The sequence below is a fragment of the Oxyura jamaicensis genome, chromosome 3 (assembly GCF_011077185.1).
Source record: "Oxyura jamaicensis isolate SHBP4307 breed ruddy duck chromosome 3, BPBGC_Ojam_1.0, whole genome shotgun sequence".
In the NCBI taxonomy this organism is placed as follows: Eukaryota; Metazoa; Chordata; class Aves; order Anseriformes; family Anatidae; genus Oxyura; species Oxyura jamaicensis.
In genome coordinates, this window is record NC_048895.1 from 38,374,254 (window position 1) to 38,387,307 (window position 13,054).

General features: G+C 37.5%; 1 protein-coding gene across 10 annotated transcripts in view; it reads right to left on the reverse strand.

The window, feature by feature from the left end:
• Window positions 1–1,131: 1,131 nt before the first annotated feature.
• Window positions 1,132–13,054, reverse strand: part of CHRM3 (cholinergic receptor muscarinic 3) — a 274,880-nt gene continuing 262,957 nt past the window's right edge. For all 10 annotated transcript variants that reach the window (XM_035322254.1, XM_035322255.1, XM_035322249.1 and 7 more), the window contains one exon: window positions 1,132–6,633. In XM_035322254.1, the coding sequence (XP_035178145.1) occupies window positions 4,812–6,633 (1,822 nt within the window). In that variant the 3' untranslated portion in view covers window positions 1,132–4,811. The remainder of the gene's footprint in view (window positions 6,634–13,054) is intronic.

Sequence of the window (13,054 nt, forward strand, 5' to 3'; positions counted from 1 at the left end):
AAAAAGAAAAGAAAAGAAAAAAAAAGACAATCTGAGTTCTAATATATGTATTTAAGATGCTATGGGAGTGGTGAAAAGTAAACAAAGTCCCGAATACCAGAATGGCACAGTAAATCAGTAAATAAGTTTGCCAGTTAGGACTGTAAAGACTTATCAGTGACATCAAATACTGTGATGATCAAGCTCAGTCAATTGTGGTGCCACAGGGTATGAAATGGAATAAACAGTGTGGAAAGTAACATCTCCAAACAATCCTATTTATATCAACTTGTTTCCAACAAACAGCACAATCAGATTAGTTACCCTATGTGTGCTCATCCTAAAAGCTGAAATACAAAAATGCCCAAATAACAGACTTTACAAGTTAGTATTTTCCTACCATTTGTCTACAGAAATAGAGAAGTGCAGAATCAACAAATGATCTATGCCTGGTAGAAGGAAGAGAATCCTAGTTAAAGAAAACTTTTAATTCTTTGAAAACCTGAATGTCACATATGATCTAGCTAAGCTTCCCAACAGAAGTGCTTGGGTATCCTGGGAGTCCAGTTCAGGGACGGAAAAGACAGCCATCATCAAACACTGCAACTCCAGCAGACATTTGCACATAACCTCTGGGTTAACAGAAAGCAATCTAAAAATATATACCATTTCAACCTGCTCCCAGAAGAAAGTATGGGTAAACACCTAAGAAACAAAGTGTATATATATATGTATATACATATATATATATATAAAGCATCCTGCTCCAGTTCCTCTTGCTAAGTCTTATAGACTCTCAGAAAAGAAAGTACTAGACCTCAACACTAGTAATATACCCTTGAAGCAGTTTAACTTGGCATGGAGATTTTTTGAAAAGGAATAAAGTCTGATACCAAGACAGGCTTGGAAAACATTTTATGAAAAGAATCAAGAAAATATTCTGGGGAGAATGAGATTTAGGAATCTCAACCATACATTTGAATGGGGGTGCCCAGGTAATCAGATAATCAAGGAGGCAAGTGAAATGCAGTTTATAAGTGGCTTAGCATGATGCTCCATAACTGTCCCTACTGTATATGTGGTAGCATGATGATGTCCATAGATTCAAAATTACTGATGCTGATGACCAGGAAAAAAAAGACAAAAAAATCCTTTTTCTTTTGATGTTTGTATTCCATACAAGCAAACTGAGTGTACTGGCAGAGTTCCATTCACTTTTTATATACACAAGGTTGATACTGAGCCGAGATGTTTCAGGATATTCTTACAGAAGAAGTAAAGAAATATAAAAATCAAGACAACCAAGTAAGAAAATGAAATTGTACATAATTGAGGAAGGTCATCAGCTGCCTCACAACATTGGCGTGGGTATCCTCACAAAACTGTACATTTCTGCAGGTCACTTGTTGTTCAGTCTATATAGATTCAGGTGTTCAAACCTGGGGAACTGCTCAGGCCTTTCTGTACTTGTTTAACTTTAGAACAGTGACCAACTGCTCTGCAGATTAAATTATAGGAAGCATGTTGTGCTGTGGCAGGATAAAGCACTTAGTGCACCATGACACCTGTCCTTGGCTCTCTGGATCAGACAGAGATCTCACAGCCTCTACTGGTATTGAAGCAATTGTCATACAATTTTGCATCCATATAACAATGGACTTTGTTGTCTTAGAGCTGTTTGGCGGTTGACAGCAATTGGGGTCTATTCTACAAAGCTTGCTGCAGACAATCCAGTGGCTCCTGTCTGGCTATCTCCTCTGATTTTTTGATCTTCTTCATATTGAATCTGATCTTGTATTATTGCAGCAAATGGGGATGATGCCTGGTCTTTGAAAGTCAGCTTTTCATGTGAGGAATGGTTATGGGACTGAGCTGTTTGCCCTCAGACTGACACTTTCTATCATGTTTCTGACTTAATTTTCCTGCAAATTTTACATAACTTCTATCTTTTAAAAGTAGACCTGTGTCAGATTGTATCTTTGGGTCTTGCATTGTTCTTCTGAAACCTACCATGTGCGTGTGCCTATGTTAATAAATAATACATCCTCTCGTGCCTATAGTTACAATTTGTGTGTGTGCATGGGTTTAATGCAAACACGTAGACATAGAGGATACAAATTAATTTGATCCCCACTGTACTTGCAACAGCCAAATTCTTAATATTTTATAGTGCATATTCCATTAAATAAATAGTAACAAAATTGATCTGTGCTACAACGTGTATACATACACAATTTATGATGCCTGCAATAACATTTTAAAGCCTGTTCACACATCAAATGACAGGTTGTTTATTTCTCTCTTATAACAGTCCAAGGGTTTAACTCTTCTATTATGTAAACAGTGGTGACAGCTGCTTTCAAAGAAGCTTTACTTCATTAAAAATTAATAGTTTCCCATTGTAAAATCAATACTAATATAACATAAATCCCCCTGATGAACTCTGGCTTCCTTACATGCTCTCACATTTTGTGTATTAGGGGCACAGCACTACTCTAAATATCAGAAGATAATAATATGGCAATATATATAGATATAGGTATATAGTTAAATGTTAAAAGATTAGTTAGGTCAACTTGAGTAATGAATACATTTCAAATATATGCTTCTTTCTATAAATAAAGGTCTTTCATTTTCTTTGCAGTGTGGGTGCCTTGCAAGTCTTTGGCTGTATGTGTCCACCAAACTGGTAAACCAAATCTTTAGCTCAAAATGCACTCATGACATATAGATGAAGCTTTAACTTTTTTTTTTTTTTTTTTTTTTTTTCTTGTTTTATATTGAACTTGTATTGAAGTAGACTTACAATATCATTTACAAGCTTACTTTTAGGTAGACACTTTAAACAACTCATATGAAAGAAAGATTTGTATGTCAAGAGCATTTGTTTTAGTGACAAGAAAGCTAGGTATACTCTATTCATTTCTCAAGCAGACCTTTATGAATCACTTTAAAAGGACACTACAGCTGAAGACCGAAGAGCAATATTTATCAACATTAAATAAAACATTTGGTGAAGTATGTATAAATATTTCTCCATATGAACGTAACACAAAATTAAATAGTTCAGATACACAGACACCATTTAATATATTTCCACTGTTGTCAAAATCATCTGTAAACACCATCTCACACTGAATACAAAAGCAGCTTTTACATCAGTTCTGTGTTCACAACACTGATGCCCCTTTGTAAAAGAAGATATTTGTTTTATTTTCAGCAAAACAAGAGTTTAAGCAATAAAAAAAAAGTTTTGGTCAGTTCAAAGAAGAATACAAAATTATCTTTCAACATATAACTAAATCAGATTTAGAACAATAGTTTAAAGTACAATCCTTTCCCCGGGGGATCTCTGACTTTTATAAATCACACTATGTTTGGTGCAGACCACATCACAAATACCAGGAAATACTGGTCATGTCTAAGCTATAAATATGAAAGCCCTTTTTAAATTTTCTCTATTAAAAATTACCAGGTTACAAATTGGCAATACTCACATTTTTGAAACACCAAATAACCTGGCAATAAACAGATTTAGGTACGCTTCTACTGATGATTTTTCAAACACATTCTGGAAAAGAAACACTTTATAGTGAGTGTCCTTAATGTACAAAAATAAAGGATTTCTTTTACATACATCTTTTGCGTCTGAAGATCACCTGGGGGTGAGCAAGAAATGGAGCTGCTGCTCATGGCCACATCCTTCTGGCTCCTGAACCTTTGACTATAGGTGGCCCAGGTGTGATCTCTTGCCATCCCACACCCTATGTTGAGGGCAGAGCCGTCAAGGTAAGCTTCAACTCCTTTCACCTCATATCCTTTAAAGAGGTCTGATCACTCTGGGGAGAGATATTGTGCTCAAGACAAAGGTTGTACTGGGCACGTGCCCTGATATATAACTCAGTAGACTGTCAGACTCACAGGCTACGCTTTGGTTCTCTCGATTTGAAATGTGGACAGTGTGTTTTGGTTGCAAAGATAAACCTGAATTTCAGGTGGTGAACAATGAGATAAGTATTTATAAGACTTTCTGATATTCCTTTTTTTAAAATTTCACTTATGTGCAACAGTGATGTGGGGCCCTGTAAAACCTAGACCAATAGATCACCTCTTTCCTGGTATGTGTGTATTGTAGAGGTGTGAATGTATGTTTTGCATACATACACACTCACACACACATATATATAACATGAGCTGCACACGTAGATACTTGGCAATCAGGGGTACAATTAACAATACACCAAAAGAGAAGTAGACAGGAAGCTCCACCTGGACAACAAGAAGCAGTTTTGCAACCTATACAGTGTCTCAAATAATTTCATAATCCTGTTTTGCTAGCTTGCTACATCTGTGTGTGACTGGAATTAAAAGTTGTTGGATTCCTTAGAAACAGAAGAGTTGGGCTAGCTAGATGTGCTTACCTGAGATCCCAGAGTTGATTACAATCAAAGAGCTGGGCAGATCAGTAATGGGTTTATAATTGCTATACAGCTTCTTGCAAATTTGTAGGAAAACTTTATTAAGTCTTTCGTTCCTTAGTAAAAACACTGAAGTTTGTTAGTTTTTGCTGAATGCAGACTTGGTTTTTATATTAAAGTGGATTTATTAAAAGGATACATAAGCCTGGCAGCTGCTTTCATGTCTTGATGTTTAAATGTTTAAATCAGCACCCTGGAACCACCCTCCCACCCCATCCCAATCCCATCCCCTCCCATCCTGTCCCATCCCGTCCCATCCCATCCCGTCCCATCTTATCCCGTCCCTTCCCATTCCATCTCATTCCATCCAGTCCCATCCTCCATTATTTTTGAAGGTGTTTAAAAAATACTATTCTATGAAGCCTCCCTAGGGATCCGCTTATGAAAAATGACAGACTGCCTTTGCTGATACTGCTGTTTGCGTCGTTTTCGTTTGTCACACTGGCACAGCAGTAACATCTTGAAAGTGTTTCTGAATGTTTTGTTACACAGTGCATAGCACACAGGGTTCACCGTGCTATTGATGTAGCAAAGCCAGTACCCCAGGTTCCATACAGTTTTGGGGATACAGCTGCAAAAGGTGTTCACCAGAACCATGATGTTATATGGGGTCCAGGTAATGATGAAGGCAAACAAAATGGCACTGAGTGTCTGTGCCGCTTTCTTTTCTTTGATAAGTGACATTCGTTTTCTCTTTGTGATCTGACTTCTGGTTTTCAAGGCAAACTTTTTTGCCAGGGTTGCCTCCTTGAAGGACAAGGGCAGGGCTGCAGATGTCTTGGTCACTGATGAGATGCCATCAGAAGCTGCAGCTGTCTCTGCTGACCCTGGCTGAATTGGAAGCTTTGAAAAGCTCTTCTGGAAACTTCCACCATCCTGAACGCTTTTGGAAGGGTGCAATTTTTTAGATTTCTTTTCCTGCGACTCTGTGTCAGATTTCTGCAGTTCATCCCCTGACTCATTCAGATCTTCTGAGGATGGCAGTTTTGTGGAATTGAGGATGGCGCTGTGACCAGGAAGCTTCAACACGATCGAATAGATGGCCCTGGTCTCAGCAGCGATGTCTTCTTCATCGGAGGAGGCTGAATTTTCAAGGGAGGCAGCAGCATCGTTGTTGTTCCAGCTGTCACTGCTGCTGTGCTCTTGGTCCCCCTGGTCCGTGTTGGGTTCCCAGCTCTTCATTGTGAGCCAGAAGTGGCAGCGTCTGTATTTCCTTCGGGTGGAACGTTTCATGCTCTGCCGTTGCAGCTCATAGCTGCTGCAGCTCCGGGAGCTGCCGGTCTGGTGCACAAAGCGTGCTGCCTCTGCTTCGCTGCCTGAAGCCTGTAGCCCTGCTAACTCTTTGGTGCGTTTCTCAGTCTCCTTGTAGATTCGCCAATACAAAATACTCATAATGGTGACTGGCAAGTAAAAGGCAGCTATGGCAGTGCCAAAAGTGATGATAGGTTCACTTAGAAACTGGATAAAACATTCATCAGGAGGCACAGTCCTCTCCCCAACAAAATACTGCCAGAACAATATGGCAGGGGCCCAAAGAACAAAAGAGATGACCCATGCTAAACCAATCATCACTCCAGCCCTTTTAGTTGTTCGTTTGGCTCTGTACGTAAGTGGCCTAGTGATGGAAAAATACCTGTCAAAACTTATGACAAGGAGATTCATGACAGAGGCATTACTGGCGACATAGTCAATGGAGAGCCAAAGATCGCAGGCCAAGTTTCCCAAAGCCCAGTGGTCCATGATGATGTATGTGGTGAAAAGATTCATGGAAATAATACCAATGATCAAATCTGCACAAGCAAGACTCAACAAGAAGTAGTTGTTGACTGTTTTCAGTTGTTTGTTAACCTTAAATGCAACAATCACTAGGATGTTTCCTATGATGGTCACCAGTGCAAGGATCCCAGTGAGGAAAGCAATCAAAACTACTTGCCAGACTGTATGTCCACCCAGAGGGTCTTTGCTTGTGGCATTTAGGGATGTGTTTACTGATTCCACAGTGGAGAAGGGAAAACTCTCTGTGGTCTGAGGGAAATCATAGCTGCCAATGAGCGATGCTGCTTCATCAAGTAGTCCTGGTCCATGGGAATCTCTCTTCCAGAAGGAGCTCACATTTGCAAACAGGGACGAGGCTGAACTGGTGTTGTGCATGATCATTGTGGCTCTCTGACATAGTCTGCAGTGGGGAGAAAAACAAACAAAAACCAAGTGAACGAGTGAAGATGGTAAATAAAAAAAAGTCCATGTACACATAAAATCCCTTTAGCACTTTGAAAGATGTCTTTAAAAGCACAGCAGTCTGTGACACAGTCCAAGTCAAGCACATATAAGATAGTACTCGGCGTACAGCTGTGATTAATCTAAGCTTTTTGTAGTAATTGCACAGTGTTTCCTTAAAAACATTCAGTCACAGAGGAACCAAACTCTCAGGATAATTTCAACCTGCAATAGTATTAAAATGCCCCCTAACTCTAACTCTTAATTAAAATGCTCCCTAATGGATCTCCACCAAACTCTACATCTCAACAGCTGGCTATCCTGGAGCCTTCAAAAACTAAATGCCAGACACATGCAGATACAAATCCTCTGAGACTGAGTCCATGCTGGTCTCCAGAGCTCTCATAGCATGAGCAGAACACAGAAAAGAAAGACTGCTGCCTCCAGCTACAGCTAATGATAAACAAAATATTGTTCTGTCTCCTTAAACTACAGAGATACAAGGTCAGCATCATTTCACTGTGTGTGAAGCTACTTGCTATATCCCTATATTACTCTAAAATATAAAGTTCTCTTCATCTACATTTCAGCTATTTGATAAAGGTACTAGAAGTTCTCATTAGCACTTTTTGCACATGCCACTATTCATTTTGCATGCACATTTTTACACTTGGACTAAGGATTTTGTACATCTAATGACTTCAGAATGTCTTTGGGGCAACAGATGCTAAAATTTCTTTTGAAAGTATGGTCTCTAGAGCTGGGAAAAAGTGCTTGGCAGATGTATGTCAAAGCAATTATTAAACACTTTAGGAAAAGATGAAAAAAAGCATGAAAAGGATTCATAATTAAACTTTAATCCTTTTCCCCTAGTACTTATGTAAAATGAAGACACGATCAGAATAGGGATTTAGATTTCCCTTATTTCATTAACTTCTATGGTCAACTGACTAGATTCATTGTAATAAATCGATTATATCATCAAGCAGTAAGAATTTTGATGAGAAAGTCCATCGCTGATGGTAACTGTTAAACAAAATGTGCTTTCAAAGACAAATGCTTGTTTTCTCACAGAGAATCATTCCAGAGTCAACATATTAAAGCATGAGATAATAAGGCATAGCATAATGCACTGGTGTTACACAAAATATTTAATCAAGAGATGTTTTGGTTCTTTAATTTATAAATTCTGTTTTCTGTTGAACCGTACTTGTTTTGTTAGCAAACCGTAAGCCAATAAGCGATTTTAAATGGTACAGTTCCTTTGACATATGCTGTAAACGGACCAACCATTTGTTCTTTAATTCGTGCACAATAACTAACACAAGAAAGCATCATATCTTGGTACCTACTATTAATGAGATATTAGCTTTTTTCTTTTAGCAATAAAAAGACAAGGTTTAATGATGCTGCCTAATCTAATTCAATCCAATTTTAATGTATTCATCATCATACCACACAGGATGTGTACATAATAACAACAAAATAACAGTAAATATTACTATGGGAAACCACAGGGTTAAATGTAACTCTTCTGATAGAATCTCCAATATTGAATATCTCCAATATTGAAAATTTGGAGCATTACAACAAATTTATTACAACAAAACAAGGATGTAAGAATTTTATAAACTGTAACACAACATTTAAAAAAAATCACATAAAGAAAACGTGCATATTTGCATAAAAATTCAGGCAAAAAGACTCAAAATCTGTCAAGCTGTTCCTCTAAAATGGTCATTATTTTCTACCATTTTAATTGTTCCCTAACTATCAGTAGTACTGACACATTGAGACATATGATCACAGAAAATGACTGTAAAATTGATTTTCTAGGAATAGGTTTCCAGATAAAACAAGGATTTTGAAAAAGGCTACTCCTTTATTTTTTATCATAAATGTTAACTTTATTTTCTAGACCAAAGTGCCAATATGCTTCAATACAGAATGAACAGTAGGCATTTTGATCTAGCAAAGGAGATGAAATATTTAAGCTATACCCAATACTGTACAAACAATATAAAATAATTTAAATGAAAATTAAATCAGGCTTTGGTTTTGAAACACTTTTCAGAATTTATTTTTTGACATTGAAATATTGTGGAGTATTTTATACAAAGCTATACAATAACCTAAAATGCATTTAAAAATTAAAATTTTATTTTTTTTAAGAGTAAAATTTTCATTTTTCCACTAGTTGTTTGTTGGTTGGGAAAAAGAAGACTATGAGGAGCTGAAGTGGCTTCATAGGAAGGAAACAGTGAAAATGAAATAGAGAATCAACTATGCAGTATAATTAGCAACAGGCTACCTGTATAATTTGTGTTCAAGAACTGGTTTAAAAAAAAGCAGGAAGTTAGAGCAAATGCACAACATTTTAACTAATCACAAAGATTACATAGATATCCTATAATATGATGATTATATATATTATAAAAATGAATGCTAATCCTTCCGCAAAAGGTATAAAACTAATTAGAATTCCCCATATTTTCAGCTCTGATTTTCTCATAGAAAGCGAGATACAAACCTAAACCTAGATATGAATAAGGAGTCTGTAACTCTGCCTGTGTTAAATGTTGCATTATAGGTGACTATCTAGATATGCATTTGGCTGGTTTTTATGGCTATCACATGCTTGTTCTGCCCAATTGATTCAGACTTTACAGGCATTTTTATTACATGATTTAAAACAATCAGAATAACGACTTCTATCAGCTTAACCTAAGATATACAATGCCGTAACAGAGAGCATTCTACACAATCAAGATTGGTCTCGAATTTGTATCTGATGCATAAAAATGAGTAATTTGTACCTAATACATAATTCACACAGGAGTCTTCCAAAGGATTTAGGACATGCTAGGTGAGGAAGAGTGGTCCACACAAGATGCGTGTAAGCATGTGAGTTATGAAGCAAGACAAGAGAAAAGAAGGCACAAGGAAGACATTTGCCAAAGAAGCTATAAAAAAGTTGTTGTCACTTGTGTGGGAAACTGCTCCATGTAAATTAAAAGATGGTGTCAGCAAACACATCTGTTTACTGCATAGTAAAGAGTTGTTACGTTTCACATTCATCTACATTTTTCTGCAGAAATTTTACTCTCTACTGAAATCCATGAGAACGATTATGTCTTGGAACCACTAAAAATCTGAGCTTTGAACCTGTGGAGCTACCAATATATTGGAATAAGTAGTGCACAGTGCTTGATGACTTTGGTCAAATACCAAATACCTCTCATTGCAAGAACTCCATGAGGACACAGAGTGAAGTGGCTATCAGTTTTAAAGTCAAGTCAGGGGGATTTCCTTTATATTGCACAATGAGTGACTATTTTATTCATTATGAACAAAGTTTAGTTCATAAAGCAAGTATTTACCACCATAGGTTTCAACATCTTTAGATATACAGCCAATATGAAGGTGAAATCATGAAGATGGATCTATAGGTATAAAAAAATGAACAAAAACATGCAATTAGATAACAGGTTTCTAAAACAAAGAACAACATTATGCACATTTTCAAGGACTATCTATAGGCAAGCTCTGAAGGCAAGGCACAGAAAAATGCTATTGGATAGAAAGTACACTACAGCACATGAATCATTCTCTGAGGCATCTTCCGTCTCTACTATTATGTGACATCTAAATGGTCATCTTTTTTTCTTCATTCTTGTCAGACTGCTTTTCCCAAGAAGACCTACAAGAACTTTTCTGAAACAATTTCAATATGTGCTTGCCATCTATTAGAGAAGCTGTGGGACACAACATGCTTCTTTCTTTGCTTTCTCGAGATACACTGCTGACCATAGTACAGCTGATGTAGTTCAGGCCACCAAAAACATGTCCTCACTGATCCTTACCATACTGCTTCAAAGAAGCTGCAGAAGTCAAATCTGCACGGTGTCAGACTCATCCCACTTACACTAATGAAAGTCTACAGAAATCCATTTGCAAAAAGGCAGGCAGGGGTCTGGATGAGAAGCACATGCTTGATTTTCATTCACACCACCTCCGGCACACTCACACCTGCTCACCCCTTTGCCTTGATCAAAGATGACATTAATTTACATGTAGAATAGCTAGAAAAATGGAGATCACACATACTCTGAAAGCATAAATGAAGGCATGTGGAAACCCAGTGTACAATAACATTCTCCTTTTAAAGAGATGGAGAAGCACTCTTAAAATTCAACAAGCTGCTTCCAAATGCATGGGTGAAACAAAGACAGTTCACTTGTCAGCAAACACTGAAGCAAGCATTGACAATGTTCTCGCCTATTGCTTTTGGGCCAGAGTTGTTAGGTACAGTGGGAAAGAAATCTTTGCCTCAAACAGGATCGGTGAGAAGTATCCTTCTTGCAGTGTTTTACTTAGGAAGCAGGCATCTTTTCTACAGCTCTCAAATAGGATGAAGTCACAACTAGAGCAGTATCAGAGAGAGCGCTGAATTATGATATTTATCAAATATAAGCTAGAAATGATTAATTTTATAGGGTGCAGATCTTCCTTTACTGACTTGAGGGACAGACAGCAGAGGATGAAGGCCAGAAAGCATTTCCTTTGCACAAAAACACTTGTAAAAACTCTACAAGGTAGATGCAACATAGTCAAGTATTGACTGAGAAGTCTGAAAACATAAGTTTAGATGATGATAGTGTTACATTGCCTTTTCATAAAAGAGGCAAGCTGGTATCTTCTTCTAGATGAGAAAGGACCAGGGAGAAGATGCTGACAAAGAGATAAAGGAGATGAAACTTCCATTAAAGGGCAAAGAATAAAAAAATGGTGTCCCTTAGAAGTGATGGTAGAAATAAGAGTATTACTAAAAAGTAACAATAAAAATAGTTGACAATTCAGTAGCACTTCACCTATTCAATGCTTAAGTGTTAGCCTTGGAAGTCCAAAACAGCTATCGCATAAAAGATACAAATAACCTTGCAAAATTAACGTGTAAATGCATTATCTATCACCAACTCGACTAAAACAATTGAGAATTCTGATTAATTGTATACACTTAAATGTAGTTTCAATGTAAATTAACCAATAAATCCTTTCAGAAATGCCATGCCTTGAAAGAGTCATCAAGAGGAAGTCTGAGAAAACCTTACTTCAGCTGATTCTTTCTGATGCTGAGCATGTACTGGAACCAAAGCTTTCTCAGGTCAGCTCTCCTATCACCAGGCTGCAAAGTAATTTGTCTAAGTCACTGTTTCAATGAATGCCTGCGCAGCCCTTAGCAGCCCAGTAACTGAGGAAGAGGAGGTGCCGATTGCCACCCACCCCCGAGCTCCCTAATGCCTAGTACAATCCTGCAAGCTGAACTCGGCCTTTTAAATCTCTCAGGCATTAAAGGGACCCTAAGTTAGGATCCAAGGTAAACTCATTACAGCTTTTCAGTACTTAAAGGGGGCTTATAACAAAGTTGGAGAGCGACTTTTTGCTCAGGCAGATAATGATCAGACAAGGGGGAATGGTTTTAAACTGAAAGAGGGAAGATGTAGATTTGAGGTTAGGAGGAAATTCTTCTCTCACAGGGTGGTGAGGCACTGACACAAGTTGCCCAGATAAGCTGTGGATGTCCCATCCCTGGAGGTGTTCAAGACCAGGTTGGACAAGGCCCTGGGCAACCTGATCTAGTGGGTGGCATCCCTGCTCACGACAGGGGATTGGAACGAGATGGTCTTCAAGGTCCCTTCCAACCTGAGCTGTTCTATGATTCCGTGGTTCTGTGATTCAAGTCGGTGAGTAACAAAGGAAACTCCATGCAGTGAATTACAAAACTGTTTCCTACTATAAAGAAGCCAAGCCTTTAAAATGCTTAATGCAGTTATCTAACCTAGCACAGAATGTTTGTTCCAAAACTACAGTTTGCTAAAATAAAAAATAAATATGCATTTCAAAGTTTTCCTGAAATTACTCCCAAGATTACATATAACTATTTTTCAAATCACACTTAAAACAACAACAACAACAACAACAAACACAATCAATAATTTTAAAAACTTAAACAAAATGAGAATGCAAGAATTTATAATGCCGTTTATCATTTTACATTTGTGATGTCACATCATTGCAACTAATGTAGTGCACGGTACAAGATTCCTTAGGAATTTGCAAGTGGTAACAGGAGGCACAGTGCAACTACCAGAGAACAGGACCTCAGATTTACAATGACTTATCTATACTGATGATTAAGTTATTTCATACTCAATAGAGTTTTGCATCTTTGCAAAATGAGAATACAGAGACATAGAAATTGATCCCATTACCAAATATCATGGCTGGTTGTCTTACATATTCATAGTTGATGCAGACAAGTAACAGATATACTCTTACACTTTTATGCATATGTAAATATGCACATAAGACTATATATA